General features: G+C 43.7%; 1 protein-coding gene across 1 annotated transcript in view; it reads left to right on the top strand.

Moving 5' to 3' along the window:
* Positions 1-26,588, top strand: part of LOC126416559 (15-hydroxyprostaglandin dehydrogenase [NAD(+)]-like) — a 204,674-nt gene that overhangs the window by 79,940 nt on the left and 98,146 nt on the right. The window contains exon 4 of the mRNA XM_050084304.1: positions 5,123-5,299. Within this exon, the coding sequence (XP_049940261.1) occupies positions 5,123-5,299 (177 nt within the window). The remainder of the gene's footprint in view (positions 1-5,122; positions 5,300-26,588) is intronic.

Below are 26,588 nucleotides of genomic sequence, written 5' to 3'. Positions count from 1 at the left end.
GACCGTCACGCGAGCGAGGCGGGACAGTGGGCAGGACGTGACCGTGCGCACACTGAGGCGCTGCGCAAAAAAAACGTCAAATAAGCCATTGCGACCGTACCCAGCTAATCAGGTGCGGTCAAGCATTCTTACTTAAAATTTACTAACTGCGCCGGTACACCACTTTACTATTCTACGGAATGGAAGTGCGATACTTCAAAGAACTCACTCAGCCACACAGTCGCCCCAAAGGGCACCATAAACACTTTAGAATAAAAACTTAAGAGCCAGATCAGAGGAACAATACAATGAAAGCCCTGACCAGACAATGCCTTGCACTGCCAGGACATGGTGACCACACAATTCAGCGCAGCACAGGGACATTTCATCTTTCCACAGTCCAAGCTTCAGTTCTTTTTAAAAAAAGACAACGCGGCAGACTAACATTACCTCCCACTTTTGGGTTACATCAATAGCAGGTACGGACGATCCAGAATCGCCACAGCCAAGATTGGTATCGCTTCTGAATAACGATCCTTTCCGTCAGACTACTAGGACGGGTCCATGTGCTAATACTCCGTCGCCACTAGAGAAACTTTCGCCACCAATGTTGCCGCAGGAGGCAATCCTTACAAAAATTCACAACAGTGTCACCACACCACAACAAGACAAGGAGAATCAAACGCAGCACCTCTAGAATGGTAGCAGCTACTCTTTGACGATCGTTTCCACCCTTTACTACAGTGGACATGATTTGGTAGTTCTCCTTAGCAACAAGAAGGTCATCGAGCACAGCTGTTGTCGCAGCCAGTCCTTGCAGTAACTCACAGCGGCTGCAAAACAAAGCAAGACAAGGAAATGAACACGTTGTACACAACGGAAGAATAGCACTAACAATCCGCAGTCGTTACCGGCACTCAGATAAGACAGGAAACACCACCAGGAAGCTAAGGAACCAACACAGCTGTCATAGCCAGTTCTCGTAGTCACCCCACAGTCGCAGCTCAACACAGCTTCTTATCGTAGGCCTGGTCTATCGGCAATGTAGAAATAAAACTCACAGCTATGCCACTCACCACTTGACCGAAACCGGCTGGCAACGTTGACAACGGCAGCGATCAACCGAGCCTAACGACAAATCTTGGCTACGAACTACTCTCTCCAAAATGCCGATTGGATCCAACTAATAACCAAAAGACGAACAGCAACGTACAACGAAACGACCACAGACGTATTTCGACACTTTCGCAGAGCTTAACGTCAACGGACACACTTGCTATCGCCAGCCACGAACCTGGCCAACGCAAGTCTGCCTCGCCGCTGCAGTGCCCCTATATAATGCTGACAGTCGAGGGCTGAGCGCCCGGTCTAGCTTGCACTTCCCCACGCCGCCACCTCTGACGCCGCTAGCGCCACCGCACCGTCACACCAGCACCTAGCCACAACCAGCTCTAAGTAGAATGCAGAGCAACTGTGCCAGAATCACAGCGGCGCGAAGGGCAAATTGCCGGAGGAGGGAACCAATCGGCACACACAGTGCGACAGACGTTTCGCAGACAGGAAAGTGCGCCTTGTAAAGCTGTAGCAAAATTAGAGAGAAAAAAATACTAGGACCTAAGGACTGAAGAAATGTGTACTGTGTTGCTTGTCTCTTGTCTTTACTGGTTTTGTGTTTCCTATATTTAATTTTACGTCACACAAAAGAGAGAGTTATTAGCTAATAGGCAACAAAGAGAGCAAATTTTCTGACGAGTTTGCTAGGTGTCATGTATAATTTTGGTGTCTCAATCGATTGTGAGCGAGCAGCGATGTTGTAAAGCGGTACCGCAGAAGTCAGGTTAGTAACTCTGATGTGCGCGAGGGCGCAGTGTGTCAGACAATGTTAAGCTGTGTTACAGCGAGGAAGCAATGGCAATGATATGCTTCAAATGTAAAGTCTCAATTTATCATTGTGTTTAATGCACATGATTATTTCAAGATTATAACGGAAACTGATTTGTGTAAGAACGAAGTCTAATGGACTGTCGCCGGCCGAAGTGGCCGTGCGGTTAAAGGCGCTGCAGTCTCGAACCGCAAGACCGCTACGGTCGCAGGTTCGAATCCTGCCTCGGGCATGGATGTTTGTGATGTCCTTAAGTTAGTTAGGTTTAACTAGTTCTAAGTTATAGGGGACTAATGACCTCAGCAGTTGAGTCCCACAGTGCTCAGAGCCATTTGAACCATTTTTTTAATGGACTGTCAAAGGTAAATATTATAATTACTTCTTTTTTTTACTATTGCTGCGCCATCGGACTAACTTGGTTATTGTACTGAGAGTTGCTAGATTTGAGAGATAGGAAAGTGTTTTCTTTGGATGTTAAGAAGTTCATTAAATTTAAAATCAACCATGACCACTTTTTCACAGGATACAAAAAAATTTGCGTTGTCATTTATGGGCATATTTCACTTTTTACTAACTTTCCTCTTACTGTTTTTTAATTGATCATGGAACCAAGTGTGTTCGGAAAATACTTCGATTTGCAGCTAACTAATTGCACCTCCCGAGTGTCGCTGTGTAGGTATAGTAATATGCAGCTTCAGCATAGCGGCGCGCAAGACAGAGCAGTACTGCAAAGCGTTACCCAGATTTGCGCAGAATAGAGATGACGACTAAATATTTTGATTTTTTTAGTTCAAGCAAGGCCAACTTAAGTCATTCAGAGACAGTTTTTGTGATCAATTTTGCCAAACCAATTGCTGTAGGTTTCATGTCAAAGTTCATTATTGAGGCAGTTTATACTGTTCAAAATTCTTGCAGTCAGATTGATAGCTTTTACAGTATGAAATACTTCCCTTTTCATTCGGGCAGTTAATTATTATTACAATGCAGGTTTACCTTTACAATACGACAGTTCATTTATTATTATAGCTCACATCTTACAATCAGAAAGCCTGCCGCTGTGACCGAGCTCTTATAGGCGCTTCCGTCCGGAACCATGCGACTGCTACGGTCGCAGATTCGAATCCTGCCTCGGGTATGGATGTGTGTGATGTCTTTAGGTTAGTTAGGTTTAAGTAGTTCTGAGTCTAGGGGACTGATGACCTCAGATGTTAAGTCCTATAGTGCTCAGAGCCCCTTACATTTAGAAACAACACGTCAGTCATATTTTTATTATCTAAAGAGAACTTTCTGTAATATTTTTAATTATTTAAAAGAGAACCCTCAGTCATATTTTTATTTACTTAGATAACTTTCAAGTTCTTGTTGTTTCCGTCACAAATAATCACACCCAGTATTAATTGTGAGTTTTTGTAGGAGGGTAGGCTGTGATGCCGGCCGACTGGGAGCAAGTGAGGCACCACAGATCGTTTTAATTTCCACTGTTCTGAATATGAGTTTCATGCCTTCCATTAAAAAATATACACGTTTTAATTACACAGAGTGAAACAGAGTGACTCGTGCGACTCGTCAAGCAACAACTTTTAGAGAACTGCGTGGACGTGTCGAACAGGTGTGGCATTAAGTATCCCGGGACAGTGTTCGCCGTCTCTACGATAGGCTGGACGCAAGAGTGAGCACCTGCATTGCCGCCCATGGGGCAACATGGCTGTTTGAGGACGGGTCGATACCTGGTACATCAGAACCGCTTGTGTTGTTGATCTGTAAATGTAATCATTTCATGTAGTCCATTCACACTGTTGCAACAATAAATTTCGAGTGAATTGGCAAACCTGTAAAAGGTTGTACTAAATTTATTTCGGGCAGTGTATATGGGATTTTGCATACGTCTGGTGAGTAATTATGAGTCCCATTCTCATAAAAGAGAGGTGCACAGTGTTGATCGCTGCCCTAATATCGCTTCCATATTTGACCACACAGTTTGAATTTTGTTCTGAGATCTATTTATTCGGTAGTTGCAATGCATTGTTTTAGCGTGTCTGATGATGTTTCTCAACCTTTGAAATGTTCCCTGTAGATAAACCGTGCTACCAGGCTTTGATTGTTTTTCGTGTTAACATGCAGCGCCTTCTTCCTCCTGCACGTTATTGCAGTGTCGTTACTTGTAGGAGTCGGTCGATTATTAATACTCCGTGCCTATAATTTTTGAGGGGAAAGAGTTATGAATGAACGTGATAAATGTTTGAGGAAACTTATTATATTTATCGTTAAAATTATCCGTATTGTAGGCTTCTTGCCATGTTTCCCTTTGGAGATCGGCTTTAAAATTCCGCATTGCAGGTGGACTCATATCTATAAGTCTTTTGTTCTCTATTTTGGGGTATGACTCTGCTTTGATAGCTTTCAGTAATACGACTTGTGGATCGCGATATGAAGTGCCGTTAGTAATTTTTCTCACACCCTGTCCACACCGAGCGAGGTGGCGCAGTGGTTAGCACGCTGGACTCGCATTCGGGAGGACGACGGTTCAATCCCGCGTCCGGCCATCCTGATTTATGTTTCCCGTGATTTCCCTAAATCGCTCCAGGAAAATGCCGGGATGGCTCCTTTGAAAGGGCACCACCGACTCCTTTCCCCTTCCTCCCTAATCCGATGAGACCGATGACCACGCTGTTTGGTCTCCTCCCCCAAACAACCCAACCCAACCCAACCGTGTCCATCAAACAGAGAAAACTCTACGATCGTGCTGCTCTGAAATCTAGTTGGAAAATATGCTGCCTTCAAAAGGTTGTAGGATTCAAGTAAATCTGCTAACATTCTTTTCTCTGGACAACCAGTAAGTAAGTTCATATTGAAATGCCCACACAAAACAAACCTCACGTTTTCTTAAGAAACAAGCCGAGCATTACGTCAAGACTGGAGATGAAAACTCCGAACAGGGAACTCCGTAATGAAACGCTAACTGTGCTATGTCGATACAAGTGACTGGCGCACACCCTGCAGTTTATTCTCACGGCTTGCGCAGCGGTAGGTGGTCACGTGACCGGACCGCCTGCTGCCATTTCGACACAGTCGCCATCGCTCCAGAGCGCGCAGTGTGCTCTCTTAAGGAGGTGGCTAACACTTCTTCTGGTAAACCATTCGGATATTTTCTTCCCGCGTTACATATGCACGTGAAACAGGAAAGCCCACTGGAACTCGACACGAGCAGTGCGCCCCGCAGCTCACGTGCCCGGCTGTGACCGGCGCGCGCTTTCCCCGCAGACGGCGGTGGTGCGGTGCACGCAGCTGGCGATGGAGCTGATGTCGCGCGGGGGCGGCGGCGGCGGGGGCGGCGTCGTGCTGAACGTGGCGTCGGTGCTGGGGCTGGCGCCGCTCGCCGGCTGCCCCGTCTACGTGGCCACCAAGCACGCCGTCGTCGGCCTGTCCCGCTCCTACGGGGTGAGTACGCGCCTGCAGTGCATCACAGCCACCGATCATAAGAGGTACGGGGGAGGAGGGGGGGGGGGGCATCTGAGTCGCCACCGGGCACTCTACATTTCACGAAATAAAGATAATCGAATATGTCATCGTTATGAGACCTTACACTGAGGTGACAGAAGTTACGAGGTATCTCGTAATATCATGTCGGACGTGTGGCAAGTCAACGTGGCGTGGTCTCAACAAGTCGCTGCAAGTCCCATGCAGAACTAGTGAGCCGTGCTGCCTCTCTAGCTGTCTATAACTACGAAAGTGCTGCCGCTGCGTCGTTCACGAACTCACCTCTCCATTATGTACCATAAATATTCGATAGTATTCATGTCAGCCGACCTGGGTGGCTCGAAGTATACAGAATGTTCTTCAAACCGCGAACAATTGTCGCCCGGTGACATGGCGCATTGTCAGTTATAAAACTTCCATCGTTGTTTGAGAATATCTCGTAACCATGAATGGTTGCAAATGGTCTCCAAGAAGCGAACATCCGTAGGACGCAGTCCATTCTACGTAAACACAGCCCACACCCTTATGGAGCCACCACCAGCTTGCCCTGTGCCTTGTTGACAACCTGGATGCGTGACTTCGTGCTGTCTACAACACACTCCAACCCTACCAACAGCTCTTGCCAACTGAAACCAGGACTCATCTGAGTAGATCACGGTTTTCCAGTCGTCCAGATCCCAACCGATATGGTCACGAGACTAGGTGTGGGGCTGCAAGCAAGTCGTGCTGTTAGCAAAGGCACTCGCGCTGGTTGTCTGTTGCTACAACTCATTAACGCCAAATTTTTCCGATCTGTTCTAACGGATACGTTCTTCGTCTGTCCCACATTGATTTCTGGCGTGATTTCACGCGGTGTTGCTTGTCTGCTTGCACTGACACCTCTACGCAAACGCCGCTGCTCTCGATCGTTAAGTGGCGGTCGTGGCCACTGTGTTGGCGCGAAGTTTGGTATTGTCGGCACACTCTTGACACCCCTTGCAAAGTAGTCGAACATAGCCATTTCTAGTCAATGATAGATGTAGCTGGACAGAGGGGGCAGTTCATTCCATGTAAACACACCCCACACCATTATGGAGCGACCAGCAGCTTGCACAGTGACTTGTTGACAACTTGGTCCATATCTTCGTGGGGTGTGCGCCACACTCGAACTCTGCCATCAGCTCTAGCTAACTGAAATCGGGATAATCGGACCACACCACAGTTTTCCACTCGTCTAGGCTCCAGCCGATGGGGTCACGAACCCAGGAGAGGTGCTGCAAGCGATGTCGTGCTGCCAGTAAAGGCAATCAAGTAGATCGTCTGCTGCCATAGCCCATTAACTCAACATTTCGCCACGCAGACGTTCGTCGTACGTCCCGCTTTGATCTCTGCGGATATTTCGAGCAGTGTTCCTTGTCTCTTAGCGCTGACAACTCTGCGCAAAGGCCGCTGCACTCTGTCGGTAAGCGAGGGCTGGGGACTACTGCAATGTCCGTGGCGCCAAATAATGCCTCAAATGCGGTATCCTCGGCATTGTCTTGACACTGTCAATCTCGGAATATTATATTCGTTAACAATTTACGAGTCAGAATGTCCCATGCGCCTAGCTCCAGCTACAATACCGCGTTCAAAGTCTCTCAACTCCCGCAGTTCTGCCGTAATCGCGTCGGAACCCTATTCACACGAATCACGCGAGTACAAATGACAGCTTCGCTAATGCACAGGCCTTTTCAACTTCGTATACACGATACTACGGCCGTCTGTGTATGTACGTATCGCTGTCCTATGACTTTCTTCAGCTCAGTGTATAAACATGCTTACGTTGTGTAGGGGAGAGTTTTCTACTTGGAGGGCAGCGTACATGTGAACACGTTTTGCTTCCTTCTCGGCGTTGCACTCTAGTGACCGATTTTAGAATCACACGAACGAACGCTCACTGGAAACCGCCATAAACAGCTTCTGCCATTTTATACTGTTTTTGTTGTTTTTAAACATGTGGATGTGTTTGCTACAGAGTTTGTAAATGTCACGAGTTCTACACATTTAGGTATTAGTGTTGGTTCTTCAGTTAGAGAGTTTTATGATGAATAAAGTTCTGCATATTTTTAAAACTAGTTACATAACGTGTGGACTACTTCGTCAGTCATCCACCACTTTGTACGCTGAAACGGAAGATGCTTCTACCAGGGAACTCGTGATATTTGCAGACATACTGAGTTTCTTTAATATCTTAACAAGTTTCTCTGTCTTGAAAATGGGAATTTCTGTTCGTAATCCATATCTTCTACTTCAAAATGTATTCAACTTGTAAGTTGTCTTTGATTATAATTAGTTTCACTTCACTTAGTGAGTATAATGTACAATAGAGTAACAATGTAACAAATAGACTATTAAATATACCGTAGACAACGTTTTCTCGATTGTAACTTTCAAATTTGAATAGAACATTAGTTCCTGGGTAATTGACCATATCGAACCCTTGAAGAGTTTTCCACATTGAGATGGACCTTAATTTTCTAATGCAAGTTTTGTAATTTCAGAAAAAGCCTGCTGCACACACCAAGTGAACGCTATCCCTTCAAACTGGAATTACAGGGCTGACTAGAGGCGTAAGTCAAAAACGCAAAATTACACGCAGTATTTACAGTTGCGATGAGCTAGCGCGGGCTAGCGCCCCGCACACCACTCGCCCAACAGTCTATTTCCTGTGTCGGAAGTATGCAGCTTTCGCAGACCAACTTGGCGCAAACAGTGCAACTTAGTTCTCACACCGATTTCACAAAACAACTTTGCTGTAACCGTGCAACTCCCCTGTCTCAGACCAACTGTCTTCCACCTCGATACACCACACAGCCAGCACTGTCTCCTAGGCCGACTTCGATCCAAGATACTTAGTGAACAAATAGTAAATCGATTACAAACTCGAGCCAGTGACACCGGACAATACCCAAGCGAAGTAAAATATGGCGCCACGGCTCAAAATTAGCTTCAAGTATACAGGGTGATTCAAAAAGAATACCACAACTTTAAAAATGTGTATTTAATGAAAGAAACATAATATAACCTTCTGTTATACATCATTACAAAGAGTATTTAAAAAGGTTTTTTTTCACTCAAAAACAAGTTCAGAGATGTTCAATATGGCCCCCTCCAGACACACGAGCAATATCAACCCGATACTCCAACTCGTTCCACACTCTCTGTAGCATATCAGGCGTAACAGTTTGGATAGCTGCTGTTATTTCTCGTTTCAAATCATCAATGGTGGCTGGGAGAGGTGGCCGAAACACCATATCCTTAACATACCCCCATAAGAAAAAATCGCAGGGGGTAAGATCAGGGCTTCTTGGAGGCCAGTGATGAAGTGCTCTGTCACGGGCTGCCTGGCGGCCGATCCATCGCCTCGGGTAGTTGACGTTCAGGTAGTTACGGACAGATAAGTGCCAATGTGGTGGAGCTCCATCCTGCTGAAATATGAATTGTTGTGCTTCTTGTTCGAGCTGAGGGAACAGCCAATTCTCTAACATCTCCAGATACTGTAGTCCAGTTACAGTAGCACCTTCGAAGAAAAAGGGACCAAAAACTTTATTGGCTGAAATGGCACACAAAACGTTCACCTTAGGCGAGTCACGTTCATACTGAGTTGTTTCCCGCGGATTCTCAGTGCCCCATATACAGACATTGTGACGGTTGACTTTTCCGTTAGTGTGGAAAGTTGCTTCATCACTAAACACAATCTTTGAAACGAAAGATTCATCTGTTTCCATTTGAGCAAGGGTAAAACCACAGAAATCGATTCTTTTAATCTTATCAGCTGCAGACAGTGCTTGAACCAATTTCAGACGATAAGGTTTCATAACTAACCTTTTTCGTAGGACTCTCCATACAGTTGATTGTGGAATTTGCAGCTCTCTGCTAGCTCTGCGAGTCGATTTTCCTGGGCTGCGAACAAATGCTTGCTGGATGCGTGCTACATTTTCATCACTCGTTCTCGGCCGTCCAGAACTTTTCCCTTTGCACAAACACCCAACTGTTTATACCAACGTTTAATACACCACCTATCAGGAGGTTTAACACCATACTTCGTTCGAAATGCACGCTGAACAACTGTCGTCGATTCACTTCTGCCGCACTCAATAACACAAAAAGCTTTCTGTTGAGCTTACCATCAACTGACGCTGACGCCTAGTCAACAGCGCCTCAAGCGAACAAATGTACAACTAAATGAAACTTTATAGCTCCCTTAATTCGCCGACAGCTCTGCCTTTTGTCGTTGCAGAGTTTTAAATTCGTAAAGTTGTGGTATTCTTTTTGAATCACCCTGTATTTTATAACTCTCCGTGTCGTTTCTTAAAAACACGATAGGTAATCTACTGAAAATTACGCATTTTATATTTCAGGAAGCAAATTTCTGTGAAATTTTTTGACGTGCGTTACGAAACTGAATGTGGAAGTGAAACTGATGCACTAATAAATTTTGAGGACTAAAACAGCGTTTTCAGATTATTTCCATAGTTCGTATTGTTAAGAAAGGCCCAGGCTTTTTATGAAATAGGATTTTAAGTAAACTTCGTGTCTGACTGAGTGAAGAAGGACATACTGAAATTTGAAGACTACTCCCAATAAAAAAATAAAAAAACGAAGGAAGTATACCTTTCATTCTGATCAATTATTATTTGTTTTTCCGTCTTAATCTTTCTGTAGTTAAAGAATATGGCCAAATATGCCCATTAATTGCAGTAAGCTGAAGACAAAAGATGAGTAATAATTGGTTATAACAGCTAGTGCGGAAAATGACCGTGCAAACAATAACACTTTCAGCCACAGTTCACATTCATTATCATGGTACCTACTTTCTTGAATAATGTATAAAGTACAATGAATTACAGATCATCCGTAATGATGCAGTGTAGTAACTTACAATGTAGAGTCAAATCACGTTATCTTGATATAGTAGCCAACGGATGAGAAAGTCCGATTTATTTCTATATGAATCTCTAAAAACACTACATGCTACAGATGATGTACTGAAATTGTAGCCAACGATATGATTTAGAAATTCCTTAAACTGCTGCACAAATGAAGCATCTGATATAACTTTTTATCTATGGTGGACATCAGCTTGTACGTTTCCGTGAATCACAGAACAATATGAATTTCAACATGAGAAGGTACCTAACAAGCCCACGTATTCATTGGGAGATTAAAGGCGCTGACCCTGTAAATATGGCTGTAGAGATTTTTTTTTTTAAGTTATTGCCTTGGTTCCCTTCGGCCACCATGTGGTACTAGAACGAGCTACGTGAAGCTTCTTATTCAGTTTGGCACTAAGTTTGTTTGAGAACGGCTCTGCAGTCTGTTGGCTTTCTCAGTTAAATTTGTTTCAACGAGTAGCAGCGATGCTCTACTACTAATACATACAAGGGAAACCATATCAAAGGATATGAAAGCAGATGTGAATGATTTCCTTATTTTTCTTCCGCTCATTTTTCTAATGGCCCTTTTTTGACTTTTGAAACTACTAAGTGATACTGTGGTGAGTTCACAGAACGTTACAGTCTAATTTATGCGAGATAAATATAAGCATAGCAGACTTTTATAATTGTTTTCATGTTGGTACAAACTTTGAGTTCTTAAAACATTTTCTAATTAATTTGCTGTTAACAGACTCAATACAGTTAATGCAGTTTTGGCCAACCTTCAGCCATATTCTTTGGAATTTTGTTTCTGATTTCTGTCTCAACTTAAACAACAGTTTATGCAGATTCTTCTTTTGATGATTATGAAGATTTACTATGACAGTCTTTTATTGTTTACGACTGGATTTTTATCATGTGGCCATTTGCAAACTGGCTTTGTCGTACAGTTCAAAGGCTATTGTAATTCCTCGCCGTTACTGCCATGAAGGAGTGCTATTGTAACAAATAAGATAGTTTTATGAACATTCACATGTAGACTCAGATTATTAGTGTATAAACTGAATAGTAGGGGTTCCTTAGCTAAGTCCTGGGGCACCTCATGTTTGGGAATTCAGTGGCTGCTTTGGACTTCTGATCAGCGTACCTCAGTTGTAAGTACTATGGAATTAATTGGTCCTGGGGGCTAACAGGTGAAATATCTTGCACAGTAAGAAAATACTTATTTTATATGGATGTAAAAGTGGGAGAACTTGGGCCACTAAACTGCTAGAGAGAATTGCACCAGGATGTGAACTATTTCGACTCAGTGTTGGGAGATACGTAGTGTGTACCTGCTGCCTGCTTCTCAGACGTATAAATATTATTTCTTGTTATTATTTTGCGTTTTTGCTATGGGCCGACGCATTTGGAATTTTGAATGTGACGTTTGTATAGATTTTGAATTTTTTTGTTCAGCCTAACGATGATGGAAGTGAAAATAGAACAGGTGTAGAGGGAAATCGAGGAAATATTCTGGGTTGGATGAAAGTGAGGACAGCTTGTCTGAGACAGTCCAATTAAGTAGCACAAACCAAAGATGAGTGTGGAGGCAAGTTACTAGACGCGAAAGAGGAATTAAGAGGACAAACAGTGACAGACAACATAAATATCTTGTTTTCTTATTTCTAATAAAGTTTGAAGAAACTGACGGATTCAAAAGATTCCGCAATTGGCAGTTGGGAATAAATTTCATAAATAACTCGATTTATGAAGTAAACATAACAGAGTAACCAGTTTTGCGGGGTGCTGAAATGGGATCTAATTTAAAAGCTAAGATGAGTTTAAAAGAAAAGAAAACTTGAATATGAAACAGTTCAACAATATAGGTATGATGTTAGTTTGCGTCGTGAAAATGACAACTGTCATAATGCATTTTTAATTTTGAAAACACATTTTCTCTGTTTCTTTTTTGTTTCATTACCTTATAAAACTCTGCATAAATTCGCTTCCTAATGATAAATAATTATATATAAGTATTACACCAAACAATGAACACAGTCCCATAATGAAGTCAGAAGTTGACGCCCCCTATATCATCATGCATTTGCGTATCAGTAACAGTTTGGTTCTCCCGTCACTTGTTTTTCTGGCATATGTCATTCATAAAGTCCACACCTTAGATTTTAAAAGAAGAAGGGGAACGTACTAGGTGCGTGAAAAAAAAAAAGAAAAAAGCAAGCACAAAGTAGCACATCTGGAAACGCACACGCGAGGCGTCGATATTCCACGAACTTTACCGCCCCATCTCTATGGCATGTTGTTCGATCATCTACGTGTGGGTGTATCAAATTCATCTCCTGCCATGAATGATCCAGCTGCGGGGCGGATCGTGGAAGATGCCCCGCAAGTTGTTCGAAAAGTATTTGCTGTACTTAGGATCCTTCACAATAGCACAATGGCGATCGTTTAAATTGTTCCGCAATTGCCCCCAAGGAAATATGAATCGCGTGGCCTCTGATCCAAGTGACGGCGTTGTTTTTCGTCCTCGGGTAATAAAACAGCGTCAGGATAGAGGAGAGTGCGTCAATCGACAGAAGCGGGCGACACTCGTAAGAAGAAAGGCAAAATTTGACGCACAACATACAGATCTATTCCGCCGTCCCGCAATGTAGCTGGTGTTCGTCTGTATCCTGGGGGTTGCAGTTCACGCGTAAAAGTAAATCGGTAAGACGGATCCCACGGAATCTCTCTCGAGTAACTTGGTTTTTGTTCACCGTCACGTACCAGGTCGAACGTACGTCTGAATATAGCGTCACCGCATTGACTGAGCGCCATTCTATCCTCCGATGCACGTCAAGGTATGTCAGTTCGACGGCATTGGCCGATCGGCGGCGAAGCTGGGAGCACGAGATGTCACTAGCCACTGGCAAGCGAGAGACAGGGAGGAAGTCCCGTACATAGCTATACTCCAGATAAATCCTGCCGAAGGAGAAAAATGGCTCCGCTGTCTCGGTTACCGCCACTGGACGGTCAAGGGAAGACGGTGCCAGACACTCCATCAGTAGGCAGGTGAGGCTGGTCGGGCATCGCTGCCAAAGCTTGAGGTGCATACCAACGCAGAGAGACTCCGCTCGATCAAGAACACTGTCAAGGCCAAGTCTGCCTCGTTCTTTAGGAAGAGTGAAGGCATCGTATCGTATCGTAACTTAAATACTATCCCAGCGCTGACAAATGAACCGAATGCCGCCATGAGGCTCTGGGCCATGAGTTTAGGCATTGGCAGCGTCTGCGCGACATGCGGAATTCTTGATAGAAATTAATAAATTCGGTCCTTTGATGAAGTTCCGAAGCCCGAAGTCGACGGTCCTTAAGTCCAGCACGGATGAGTTCCAGGACACTCCGTGAAGTCAATACCGAGACAGTGGACTGAGTGGGGCGGCGCTTGGTGTTGTCACAGTGCCAGTATTCAAGCCCACCGATTTATGTACATTTACAAGGCTCAACCAAGCTTTACCATAAGTGGCTAACTAGACCATGATTCTGCAGACGTCATGTTCATCTGCGTACCCGGTGTATCTAAAAACAGTGCCACCGAGAGACAATCCCGTGAAGCGGGCCGCAAACCGCACGACAGCTGTTCTAGTGTTAAGGCGTACGGTATCGTCGATATGGGGCATCCTTGTCTGGTAGAGCGGCGAATCTGCAAGGTTCGACAGTCTACCGTTGACAAGCACTTTTTATATTGCGTCTCACAGAGGACCACCTCGACTATAGCGCCGGGTGGTACACATTCTGAGCGGCAGCAGTTAAGTACATATGACTGACGCGATCAGACTAAAGTCAATAACCGTCAGCGCTCTCGATACGCGACACAAATTAGCGATGGCAATCAGCTCCCTATAGGGACACAGGGCAGTGCGGATGTTTCCCACGCATCAATGCCTGATCTATTGGTAGGACACGAGACGTCGTACGCGAATTCGAGCCGCCAATAGGCGTCTGAAAATGTTCATATCATACTTCAACGAAGTTAGTGGCCGGTGGTCCATGATATGTGATCCATCGCGAGATTTACGGATCGGGGTGATAACATTTTCCACAAACACAGCTGAAAGTTGCACTTCTGGCTTCATGAGCTGTTGAAATACAGTCGTCCAGTAGGGTACCAGTAGCCTCCGGAACGTCCTATAAAATTCCGGCGGTAAACCATCCCGTCCCAGTGCTTACTGGGGGCCTCTTTTCCTATGGCACCCAATACTTCTTCTTGAGCCACTGGTCTGACCAGTTCCTGTTGGAATTCCGGAGTAACCACGGTGAGCGTGGAACCAGCATCAGCAGCAGTGATCTCTGCATCGGATCGTACATGCTAGAATGAGGGTAGAGTCTGCTTTGCTTATGTCTGTTTGCGTGACGCGAAGGACGACACCTTCTGTTGTAACCTCATGGATTAATGTCCTGTGTCTGCGCTTTCTTTCCATGGTACATGGAGGGCCGTTCGTTGGTTATTCCGCCTGTTTGACGTATACAAATGATGGTTCATTACAAGTGTTGGCGCTTCATCTTCACAATCTTCGCTTTTGGCGGTTGGCAGTCATCTCGCGGTCCGGTGATGGGGGTATAACGTAACACTCCCTGAGGACGGCATAGTAGAATGTAGTGCTGAGCCTCCATGTCGCAGCTTCCCCACCAGACGTCTTCCAAGTGCGTCAAAGGCTCGGCCTGACACAGTCCAGTCACCACTGTAAAGCAGACGTATACTCTCCTCGTCGTCGTAGACACAGTCTTCACGTGTCTCCTACCGCCGCTTGAGATTCTGGTGAGGTCAGGTGAGCGGTGCCAAATTTCCACGGGCTGCGGCTGCGTCACACCCGTTGGCGTCTAAGCGTGGTGGTACAGATGTAAGCGGTCTGGTCATTAAACGCTGCCGGCCGCAACTCGGCTGCCGTGAGCGCATCCCCGAGAGAGTGGCAGGTATATGAGCCGGGTCGCTGATCGCCATCAGCGATCGGCTAGTTTACCTTTCCTATTTACGGCTAGTGATCTTTGTCAGAGAGGTTAGCGAGCGTAAGGGAGAGAGTCTTCGGAGGGCTGTGCAGTGAGTGAGTCCAGCCTTGGATGTCGATACGAACTGTCACGCAATGAGTTCTGTATTGGCTAGACACGTGATATTGTGTCGGTTGCACTACTAGCGGGAAGCAGCGGCCTCTGTGAGGAAGTAAACACGCCCGGTCATGCTGAAGAGCAGCGAGTACGCCGTTGCTTGTGCAGGTTTCAGTACGGGCTCTCGGCACAGTGCAACGTGTTACTTGCAATCCGTAAGGAATTGTGAAATGTCGGCCTCCTGTGTTTGTGAGTGACGCACAGGGGGGCTTCGTTAGAGGATATCCATTCCGATTTTGCTACATCAGCAGCCTGCTGCTACGGTGAGCGTGGTTATTACTTTCTTCTGCAGACTACTACGAAAGACTGTGCCACCTCCTCAAGACTCTTCCGCTATCGCCAGCCGTTCTAGTTAGTCGTTACGCAGTGTGAACTGCCTGACTGTACTTATTGATCTGATCTCTGTGTCGGCTCAATCTGCCTCGCCCTATATTAAGACATTTCATGCGGATATAGACTGGGAGACTCAAAGGTTCATAACGGGTGACAGGGACAAAGAATCCAGTGAAATTTTTTAAAGTGCTTCATCTGAAAACTACCTTGAGCAGTTAAACAGAGAACTGACTCGTGGCGATAACATATTATATCTTCTGGTGACAAACACACCCGAACTATTTGAAACAGTTAACGCAGAACAGGGAATAAGCGATCATAAAGCGGTTACTGCATCGATGATTTCAGCGGTAAATAGAAATATTTAAAAAAGTAGGAAGATTTTTCTGTTTAGCAAAAGTGACAAAAAGCAGATTACAGAGTACCTGACGGCTCAACACAAAAGTTTTGTCTCAAGTACAGATAGTGTTGAGGATCAGTGGACAAAGTTCAAAACCATCGTACAATATGCGTTAGATGAGTATGTGCCAAGCAAGATCGTAAGAAATGAAAAAGAGCCACCGTGGTACAACAACCAAGTTAGAAAACTGCTGCGGAAGCAAAGGGAACTTCACAGCAAACATAAACATAGCCAAAGCCTTGCAGACAAACAAAAATTACGCGAAGCGAAATGTAGTGCGAGGAGGGCTATGCGAGAGGCGTTCAATGAATTCGAAAGTAAAGTTCTATGTAATGACTTGGCAGAAAATCCTAAGAAATTTTGGTCTTATGTCAAAGCGGCAGGTGGATCAAAACAAAATGTCCAGACACTCTGTGACCAAAATGGTACTGAAACAGAGGATGACAGACTAAAGGCCGAAATACTAAATGTCTTTTTCCAAAGCTGTTTCACGGAGGAAGACTGCACTGTAGTTCCTTCTCTAGATTGTCGCACAGATGACAAAATGGTAGATATCGAAATAGACGACAGAGGGATAGAGAAACAATTAAAATCGCTCAAAAGAGGAAAGGCCGCTGGACCTGATGGGATACCAGTTCGATTTTACACAGAGTACGCGAAGGAACTTGCCCCCCTTCTTGCAGCGGTGTACCGTAGGCCTCTAGAAGAGCGTAGCGTTCCAAAGGATTGGAAAAGGGCACAGGTCATCCCCGTTTTCAAGAAGGGACGTCGAACAGATGTGCAGAACTATAGACCTATATCTCTAACGTCGATCAGTTGTAACATTTTGGAACACGTATTATGTTCGAGTAAAATGACTTTTCTGAAGACTAGAAATCTACTCTGTAGGAATCAGCATGGGTTTCGAAAAAGACTGTCGTGTGAAACCCAGCTCGCTCTATTCGTCCACGAGACTCAGAGGGCCATAGACACGGGCTCCCAGGTAGGTGCCGTGTTTCTTGACTTCCGTAAGGCGTTCGATACAGTTCCCCACAGTCGTTTAATGAACAAAGTAAGAGCATATGGACTATCAGACCAATTGTGTGATTGGATTGAAGAGTTCCTAGATAATAGAACGCAGCATGTCATTCTCAATGGAGAGAAGTCTTCCAAAGTAAGAGTGATTTCAGGTGTGCCGCAGGGGAGTGTCATAGGACCGTTGCTATTCACAATATACATAAATGACCTTGTGGATGACATTGGAAGTTCACGGAGGCTTTTTGCGGATGATGCTGTGATGTATCGAGAGGTTGTAACAATGGAAAATTGTACTGAAATGCAGGAGGATCTGCAGCGAATTGACGCATGGTGCAGGGAATGGCAATTGAATCTCAATGTAGACAAGTGTCATGTGCTGCGAATACATAGAAAGATAGATCCCTTATCATTCACCTACAATATAGCAGATCAGCAACTGGAAGCAGTTAATTCCATAAATTTTCTGGGAGTACGCATTAGGAGTGATTTAAAATGGAATGATCATATAAAGTTGATCGTCGGTAAAGCAGATGCCAGACTGAGATTCATTGGAAGAATCCTAAGGAAATGCAATCCGAAAACAAAGGAAGTAGGTTACAGTACGCTTGTTCGCCCACTGCTTGAATACTGCTGAGCAGTGTGCGATCCGTACCAGATAGGGTTGATAGAAGAGATAGAGAAGATCCAACGGAGAGCAGCGCGCTTCGTTACAGGATAATTCAGTAATCGCGAAAGCGCTACGGAGATGATATATAAACTCCAGTGGAAGACTCTGCAGGAGAGACGCTCAGTAGCTCGGTACAGGCTTTTGTTAAAGTTTCGAGAACATACCTTCACCGAAGAGTCAAGCAGTATATTGCTCTCCTACGTATATCTCGCGAAGAGACCGTGAGGATAAAATCAGAGAGATTAGAGCCCACACAGAACAATACGAGACTGGAATAGAAGGGAGAACCGATAGAGGTACTCAGGGTACCCTCCGCAACACACCTTCAGGCGGCTTGCAGAGTATGGATGTAGATGTAGATGTAGATATAGATGCTCTGTTTCTTTAACAACTTCTTGGAAAGAGTGTTTGCTCTGTACAATTTGTCTTACCTATTCGTATCTCACGTGTCTTTGTTTAATTGGCGGTTGGGGCCGCGAACGTATTCGGTAACAAAATGTTTCCTTGCAGCGCCAAATTACGAAGTGTGACTGGAAAGTTTTAGGAATGGATCCGCTACTGCTTACTGCTTTAGAGGGAAGATACGCAGAGGGTGGGGAGTGAGTCATTGCCTTGTCCTTGAACGCCCTCTGACAGGAAACCGTTTCCTTTATTCAGCTCGTTGTGGCAGCTGGTTGAGTGCGGGTCTATTAGGACTTGTTGCGGGATTGCGTCTGCGTGAAAATTGATGTAAAAACGGAACGACGAGTTGTGTGAAATTTTGTTTTAAATCTGGGAAATCAGCTTCTGAGACTTGCGAACTATTAAAAACAACATCCTGAGATAGTTGTATGAGCCAGTCAAATGGTTTTGTCTGGTCCTACAGATTTAAAAATGGACACGAATCATTTGAAGATGAACCACTGTCCGGCCGTCCTCCCACTCCAAAACCGAATGAAAATGCTGTGAAAGTTCGCGACTTAGTGCGCTCTGATCGTTCAAAAAAATGGTTCAAATGGCTCTGAGCACTATGGGACTTAACATCTGAGGTCATCAGTCCCCTAGAACATAGAACTACTTAAACCTAACTAACCTAAGGACATCACACACATCCATGCCCTAGGCAGGATTCGAACCTGCGACCGTAGCGGTCGCGCAGTTCCAGACTGAAGCGCCTAGAACCGCTCGGCCACACCGGCCGGCTCTCTGATCGTAGTCTTACAATTAGGTAGGTGGCTGATGAAATTAAGTTTCTATGCAGTTCAGTCAATTTTAACTGAAGATCTGAACATGCGTCGAGTGTCTGCAAAAGTCATTCAAAAATGTTGTCAAGTGACGAGAGACAATACCGACTTGACGTGTGCCAAGAGCTGATTAATCGGACTAATAATGACCCAGAATTGTTAAATAGGGTAATTACAGGTGACGAATCGTGGGTATATGGAAATGATCCTGGAACCAAAGTGCAGTCTTCGCAGTGGAAGACTCCAGGTTCACCACGACCGAAAAAAAAAGCACGGCGAAGTCGGTCGAAGGTGAAGAGAATGTTGATGATTTTTTCGATTCTACCGGTATTGTGCATCAAGAATTTAGCCCTGGCGGACAGAATACTAGTAGAAATGGGTCCTTTAGCTTTTGCGCGTCAGATGTGGAAGAAAAGGCCTGCATTGTGGAAAGACAGGAGTTGGGTGTCACACCATGATAATGCTCTGGCTCATCGTGCCTTCTCCATCGTTGAATTTTTGACCAAATTCAAAATTCCTGTGCTTCCACAATCGACATATTCCCTTGATTGGGCCCCCGTGGACTTCTACGTTTCCTAACCTGAAATTTTTACTGAAAGAGAAGCGATTTGATTCGACTGAAGACATCCAGGCAACTATGGAGAGTGTCCTTAACACACTTCAGGAAAAAAATTTCCAGGAATGTTTCCAAAAGTGGAAACACCGTTGGAGTCGGTATATTCAGTCAGAGGGGGACTATTTTGAAGGAGATGCATCACAGTAGCATGTAAGTTTCACCATTGTACAATTAAAAGTCCATTCTTAAAACGTTCCAATCACACCTTGTATTAATGTGGGCCTGCATAATTCAGTTATTTATTTATTTACACTACTGGCCATTATAATTACTACATCAAGAAGAAATGCAGATGATAAACGGGTATTTATTAGACAAATATATTGTACTAGAGCTGACATGTGATCACATTTTCATGCAATGTGGATGCATAGATCCTGAGAAATCAGTACCCAGAACAACCACCTCCGGCCGTAATAACGGCCTTGATACGCCTGGGCATTGAGTCAAACAGAGCTTGGATGGCGTGCACAGGTACAGCTGCCCATGCAGCTTCAACACGATACCACAGTTCATCAAGAGTAGTGACTGGCGTATTGTGACGAGCCAGTTGCTCGGCCACCATTGACCAGACGATTTCAGTTGGTGAGAGATCTGGAGAATGTGCTGGCCAGGGCAGCAGTCAAACATTTTCTGTACCCAGAAAGGCCCGTACTGGACCTGCAACATGCGGTCGCGCATTATCCTGCTGAAATGCAGGGTTTCGCAGGGGTCGAATGAAGGGTAGAGCCACGGGTCGTAACACATCTGAAATGTAACGTCCACTGTTCAAAGTGGCGTCAATGCGAACAAGAGGTGACCGAGACGTGTAACCAATGGCACTCCATACCATCACGCTGGGTGATACGCCAGTATGGCGATGACGAATACATGCTTCCAATGTGCGTTCACCCCGATGTTGCCAAACACGGATGCGACCATCATGATGCTGTAAACAGAACCTGGATTCATCCGAAAAAATGACGTTTTGCCATTCGTGCACCCAGGTTCGTCGTTGAGTACACCATCGCAGGCGCTCCTGACTGTGATGCAGCGTCAAGGGTAACCGCAGCCATGGTCTCCGAGCTGATAGTCCGTGCTGGTGCAAACGTCGTCGAACTGTTCGTGCAGATGGTTGTTGTCTTGCAAACGTCCCCATCTATTGATTCAGGGATCGAGACGTGGCTGCACGATCCGTTACAGCCATGCGGATAAGATGCCTGTCATCTCGACTGCTAGTGATGCGAGGCCGTTGGGATCCAGCACGGCTTTCCGTATTACCCACCTGAACCCACCGATTCCATATTCTGCTAACAGTCACTCGATGTCGACCAACGCGAGCAGCAATGTCGCGATACGATAAACCGCAATCTCGACAGGCTACAGTCCGACCTTTATCAAAGTCGGAAACGTGATGGTACGCATTTCTCCTCCTTAGACGAGGCATCACAACAACGTTTCACCAGGCAACGCCGGTCAACTGCTGTTTGTGTATGAGAAATCGGTTGGAAACATTCCTGATGTCAGAACGTTACAGGTGTCGCCACTGGCGGCAACCTTGTGTGAATGTTCTGAAAAGCTAATCATTTGCATACACAGCATCTTCTTCCTATCGGTTAAATTTCGCGTCTGTAGCACGTCATCTTCGTGGTGTAGCAATTTTAATGGCCAGTAGTGTACTTATTTAAATAGTACCATTACCGGTTTCGAACTGAAAGATCGATCTTCATACAGCTAGTCCACAGATTAAGTAACATTTTACGTCAGCTTTTCACTGTTTGTTTTCCCAAATGATGACATTTCCTTGGGGTGGTGGAGGCGTTGAAAAAACCCTGCCATTACGTTCGAGTGCTGACTGCCTGTGATCATGCAGCAGCGAAGACTGTATGATCCATTTTTCTTAAGTATATTTATAAACATAATCAGAAGCAACATTCACACACTACGAAATTTCACCACATGGAAGTATGTACACATAGATGGCGTTATCGCAACCGTAACAATAATTACATAATAAATACGCACTTCTCCGTCTACCAGTAATTTAACTACATGTTGTTCTGTGTTCTCACCACTGATACTGACTTCAGATTCATCTAGCAAATCATATACAACTTCCCTCCTCTCAAAACCTCCCCATGCCTAGAGATACCACAGGTTGCTATAGGATTACTTTCAATATTTGTCCTCTCAGTAGCAGTCAAGCTGCCCACTAATGACAAATCAAAACACGTTGACATATCATCTTTTTCTTCTTGAACTTCCTCCAATCCATTACTTAATTAGCTCCCTATACAGTTATCATCAGTTGCTCCTCTACCCGTACTACAAATTCTCATTTATCACCTCCATAATATTTCTCTCGTCTAGACCCAGCAATGTATCCTTGTTGATTTGAACCTATGTCATCATCTGTACACATATCAAATCCTCATTACAGCCTGTTCATATTCCAAAAGTCACCTAAGCCACCATTAAGTACACATATTCTGATGTTACATGCCTCATTCACCTAATTCGTACTTCCCACATCATTACCTCCTTCTACTAATACCAATTGCCATCCTGGAAGCGCCAGCATCTTCACAGACGGGATACAGTTTCCCATACTCCGTGATTCTGCGCTCTCATCCGCTCACACTCCCCTCTTTGTCTGTTTTGGACATCAATATCGTCATATGCTGGAGATGGCGATCTATTAGCATGTACTTGATCGGAGTTAGTTTGCCGATCTGCAGTAGCCTCTTGCGACTCTTCCTCTACCATTACCTCGAGACACACCCACTCTGCTTACGTTTACACTCTGTCTAGGTACTGCATTATTCGGAGGACTAAAGTTTCTATTAGCCTGCTCCTCCTAATGCATTAGTCAATCTACTCTTTCCAGACAATTAATAAATTTATTAATATATTCCCTGGGAGCAGCAATTATTTTGTTACACCAATTATTCATAGTCAGATTCCAATCTAAACCCATTACAATCTTATCTTGCACTAATTTGTTAGTGAGATACGATAGATTAGCAACCTACTTTAACGTAAATGTTTTCACTCTCTTCTTTCTGGGATTAAACTTTCCTCGAGCAGAGAAATTATTTTGCAGTTGCGTTTGCTTTTGTTTACCCCAATATACAATGGAAACTGCATCGTTAAACTTTTCCAAAGTATAGTATCGTTCAGTAGCATCTACACTCCAGCTCCTAGCTTCCTCCTTAAATTTTGACGAAATAAAACCGATATTCTGTCTATTGCATGGGGGCTTAGTTATCTATATATGATTGAAAAGGATTTTAATAGCTGTATGTCCGATTACGCTGTGTCTCGTAAACGGTAGGCCCTGACCAGTATTATTACGCTATCTGACTGCAACAAACAATGTAAGAAAATTTTCGTAAATACAGTTAATTAATTAAGTCCCCAGCAACTATAAAACCTACAAAATCCAAGCACAAATGTAACTGTTCTGTATGTGGGAGTGTGACTCAACGTCCACATCTGGCACGGTTCTTTTCCAACAAGACAAGAATTTTTTTAAATACCAACTATGCTGACGTGACAAAAGAAATTTAGAAAAACTGTAATTGCGTAAGAAAACCAGAATTCACTCTAATACAAGAACACAAGCCAGATGCTTTGTTGACTGAACCTGTAGTGACGCATTATTTCAGACACACAATCAATAAAAGAACATTGTATTTTTTTACCTTCATATATATTGACGAAATGCACACAATAACATCTGCTATCTCTCCCATCAAATAACTGCATAAAACATGGAACAACACTCTTTACTACAACATCTTACTCCAACTTCACGACAACCACCAGCTCTTAACACACACTGTCCTCTACGAACTCTCAACAACCACTGACCTCCACGAGCTCTCTACTAGCACTGACTGCCATGAACTCTAAACACACACACTGCTACGAACTCTTAACACGCACTGTGGAGGCGGCTTAATAGTACTCTTTGGCGCACTCTCTGGCGCAGTGGCACAGTGTAGCCACCTTTCATATGCCCCTCCTCCACAGGCCAGAATTTGATGGTATTTTTGCCAGCATTGGTGGTGAAAATACCACCAAATTCGTCCAGAAAAATACAGACAAAAATAAAAGATAATATTAATACCTAAATATCACATAATTAGTTAAAATTTTTTTTTTTGGCTTTGCACTGACCTTTCACTAACCTAACATATGAAATACAGTAAGCAATACAACTTCTTTTCATGCATGTGGCTTTACATAATAGTTTACACAATATATAAAAAAATCAAGTTTACACAAATGTTCACATAAAATGCTTTGAATGATTAGTTTATACAAAAAAAAAAGACACTAACAGGTAACATCTTTTCAGTAAAAGCAGTCCATCAGTTGCACCCAGTAAAGTTTAGCAGGTACACCCAGCAACAAGTGACATCATTTCAGTAGAAGCAGTCCATCAGTGGCATCAGCAATGTTGATCAGGTGCACACAGCAACAGGGGACATCTTTTCGGTAAAAGCAGTACATCAGTGGCACCCAGCAATATTGAGTTGGTGCAGACAGCAACAAGTGACACCATTTCAGTAGAAGCAGTCCATCAGTGGCATCAGCAATGTTGATCAGGTGCACACAGCAACAGGGGACATCTTTTCAGTAAAAGCAGTACATCAGTGGCACCCAGCAATATTGAGTAGGTGCAAACAGCAACAAGTGACACCATTTCAGTAGGAGTAGTCCATCAGTTGCACCCAGCAATGTTGAGCAGGTGCAAACAGCAACAAGTGACTTCATTTCAGTAGAAACAGTTCATCAGTTGCACCCAGGAATGTTGAGCAGGTGCAGACACCAACAAGTGACATCATTTCAGTAGAAACAGTCCATCAGTTGCACCCAGCAATGTTGAGAGCAGGTGCAGACACCAACAAGTGACATTTCAGTAGAAACAGTCCATCAGTTGCACCCAGCAATGTTGAGCAGGTGCAGACACCAACAAGTGACATCATTTCAGTAGAAACAGTCCATCAGTTGCACCCAGCAAAGTTGAGCAGGTGCAGACACCAACAAGTGACTTCATTTCAGTAGAAGCAGTCTATCAGTTGCACCCAGCAATGTTGAGTAGGTGCAGACACCAACAAGTGACATCATTTCAGTAGAAACAGTCCATCAGTTGCACCCTGCAATGTTGAGCAGGTGCAGAGAGTAGTCCATGATATTCACTATCACTGATCACACAGTTCATCAGCAGAAATTAATCATTCCTAAGTGTCACACATTACGTTGAAAAGTGCAGGTAACAGTCCATAATATTTATCTTCACTAATCAGACAGTTCAGGCATGAACAATAGTTTGAATGCACATACAAATGCTTTTACAGTAAAATACAAATCATAACAAACACACAAATGATATCAGATAATTATCCTATTAACTATTACAATACACAAATACCAGTAAACCTATAATATTTATGGGTGTCAGTGCAAGCCACTACAAACAAATAAAATAATATTTAGGAGATAGGTGGGTAGGATTAGTAAAGGAAAACACACAAAACACACTCACTCATCTTTCATCCACATTAAGTACTACTGTGTAACTGAATAGTGTTAATTGTGTAAATGTAATTCTGTCAAAATCTGATGTTCATCATGTGTATCAAGTAGTACTGGCAGCAATGTATAATAGTCAATAATAGTTAGTCAACGTCATAGTCATCATGTCAAGACCAATGTTTGCCAAGCCAGATCAAAATGTACTGTTGTTGAACAACTGTCAGTGAGCCACGATATGCAATTACTTCCTCTCTTCAAAAAAAAAAAAAGTATATACTGCTTAGTGATTTAACAAAGTGTGTGTATAGACTATCTTCCTTCTATTTTAGTGTTCTAGTCTGCTCTCTTCATCCTCCTTGTTCCATAAGACCAACAAAAAAAAATATGCTCCTCACTTACTTTACCTCTTATACACCAAAACTCCAATAATCATCAACTTAATCTCAATACGTCACTAATACTTCTTCAATACGTCGATACATATAACTCTTATCATCAATATCATTCACCTTACCTCTTGTCCACAAAAACTCCAATAATCATAAACTTCATATACTCTCAATACCTCAATAATACGTCGATAAATATAAACCTCAGCACCAATATCATTTCACTTCCATAACAACTCTTTCCTCTAGTCAGTCTCCTCGAACAAGTACAGATAAAATCCTAATACAACTTCAATTCAGCATCCCATACAATCCGAAGACACAGTGTCCACACACAACCTCTGTGTAATCCATCTGACCCAAATTTTCTACTCATTATAAATTATAAGATACATTTTGGTTCCTTGTCCATCATTAAATAAAAGAAATGCATACCTAACCTCTAACAGACTTAGTTCGAATAACTCTCAGTAATTAAGTACGATTACGGAGTGTGAATAATCATAATGTTTCACAGTGTGTACACCACTTCAAGAATTATGGCAAACAGAAGCAAACATGTGGAGTATTTCTTGTGTCAAGTGTCACTTCCTATTTCAATTGCTCACGAAAAATGCAGTGTAATAATTGTTAATGGTCTAAACCTAGTTTTGGTCTGTCATGTCGTTAGCTTCCTTCCTATTAGCATAAATTTATACAGCTTCCATAAAACCTCAGCTCATGTGACTTCTATGACTTTCTTGTACTAATGTCGTTCGTCGAATTATAGCAGTTAATTTTCTTACCTTAAAAATATAAGGCACTGAGCGTAAGCAAAACATGCAATAGCGAGTAAATATACCAGTAGTGAACAGAATGTCAAAAAGTAGATGCAGCACAATTCCTACAACGAGGCTCTGCCAAGCGAACAATCTATAATTAATCTAATAGTGTGACCTAAACTCTATGTTTGTACACCTTATATCAGCATTTCTATACACCAAATTAAAGAGCAGTTATGGCAACAAAACAGAAATGTGTAAATATGTAATCCATACGCATAGCA

This window comes from Schistocerca serialis, chromosome 8, assembly GCF_023864345.2.
Source record: "Schistocerca serialis cubense isolate TAMUIC-IGC-003099 chromosome 8, iqSchSeri2.2, whole genome shotgun sequence".
In the NCBI taxonomy this organism is placed as follows: domain Eukaryota; kingdom Metazoa; phylum Arthropoda; class Insecta; order Orthoptera; family Acrididae; genus Schistocerca; species Schistocerca serialis.
Note: the sequence above shows the minus strand (reverse complement) of the source record. Positions and strands in the feature narration are given on the sequence as shown.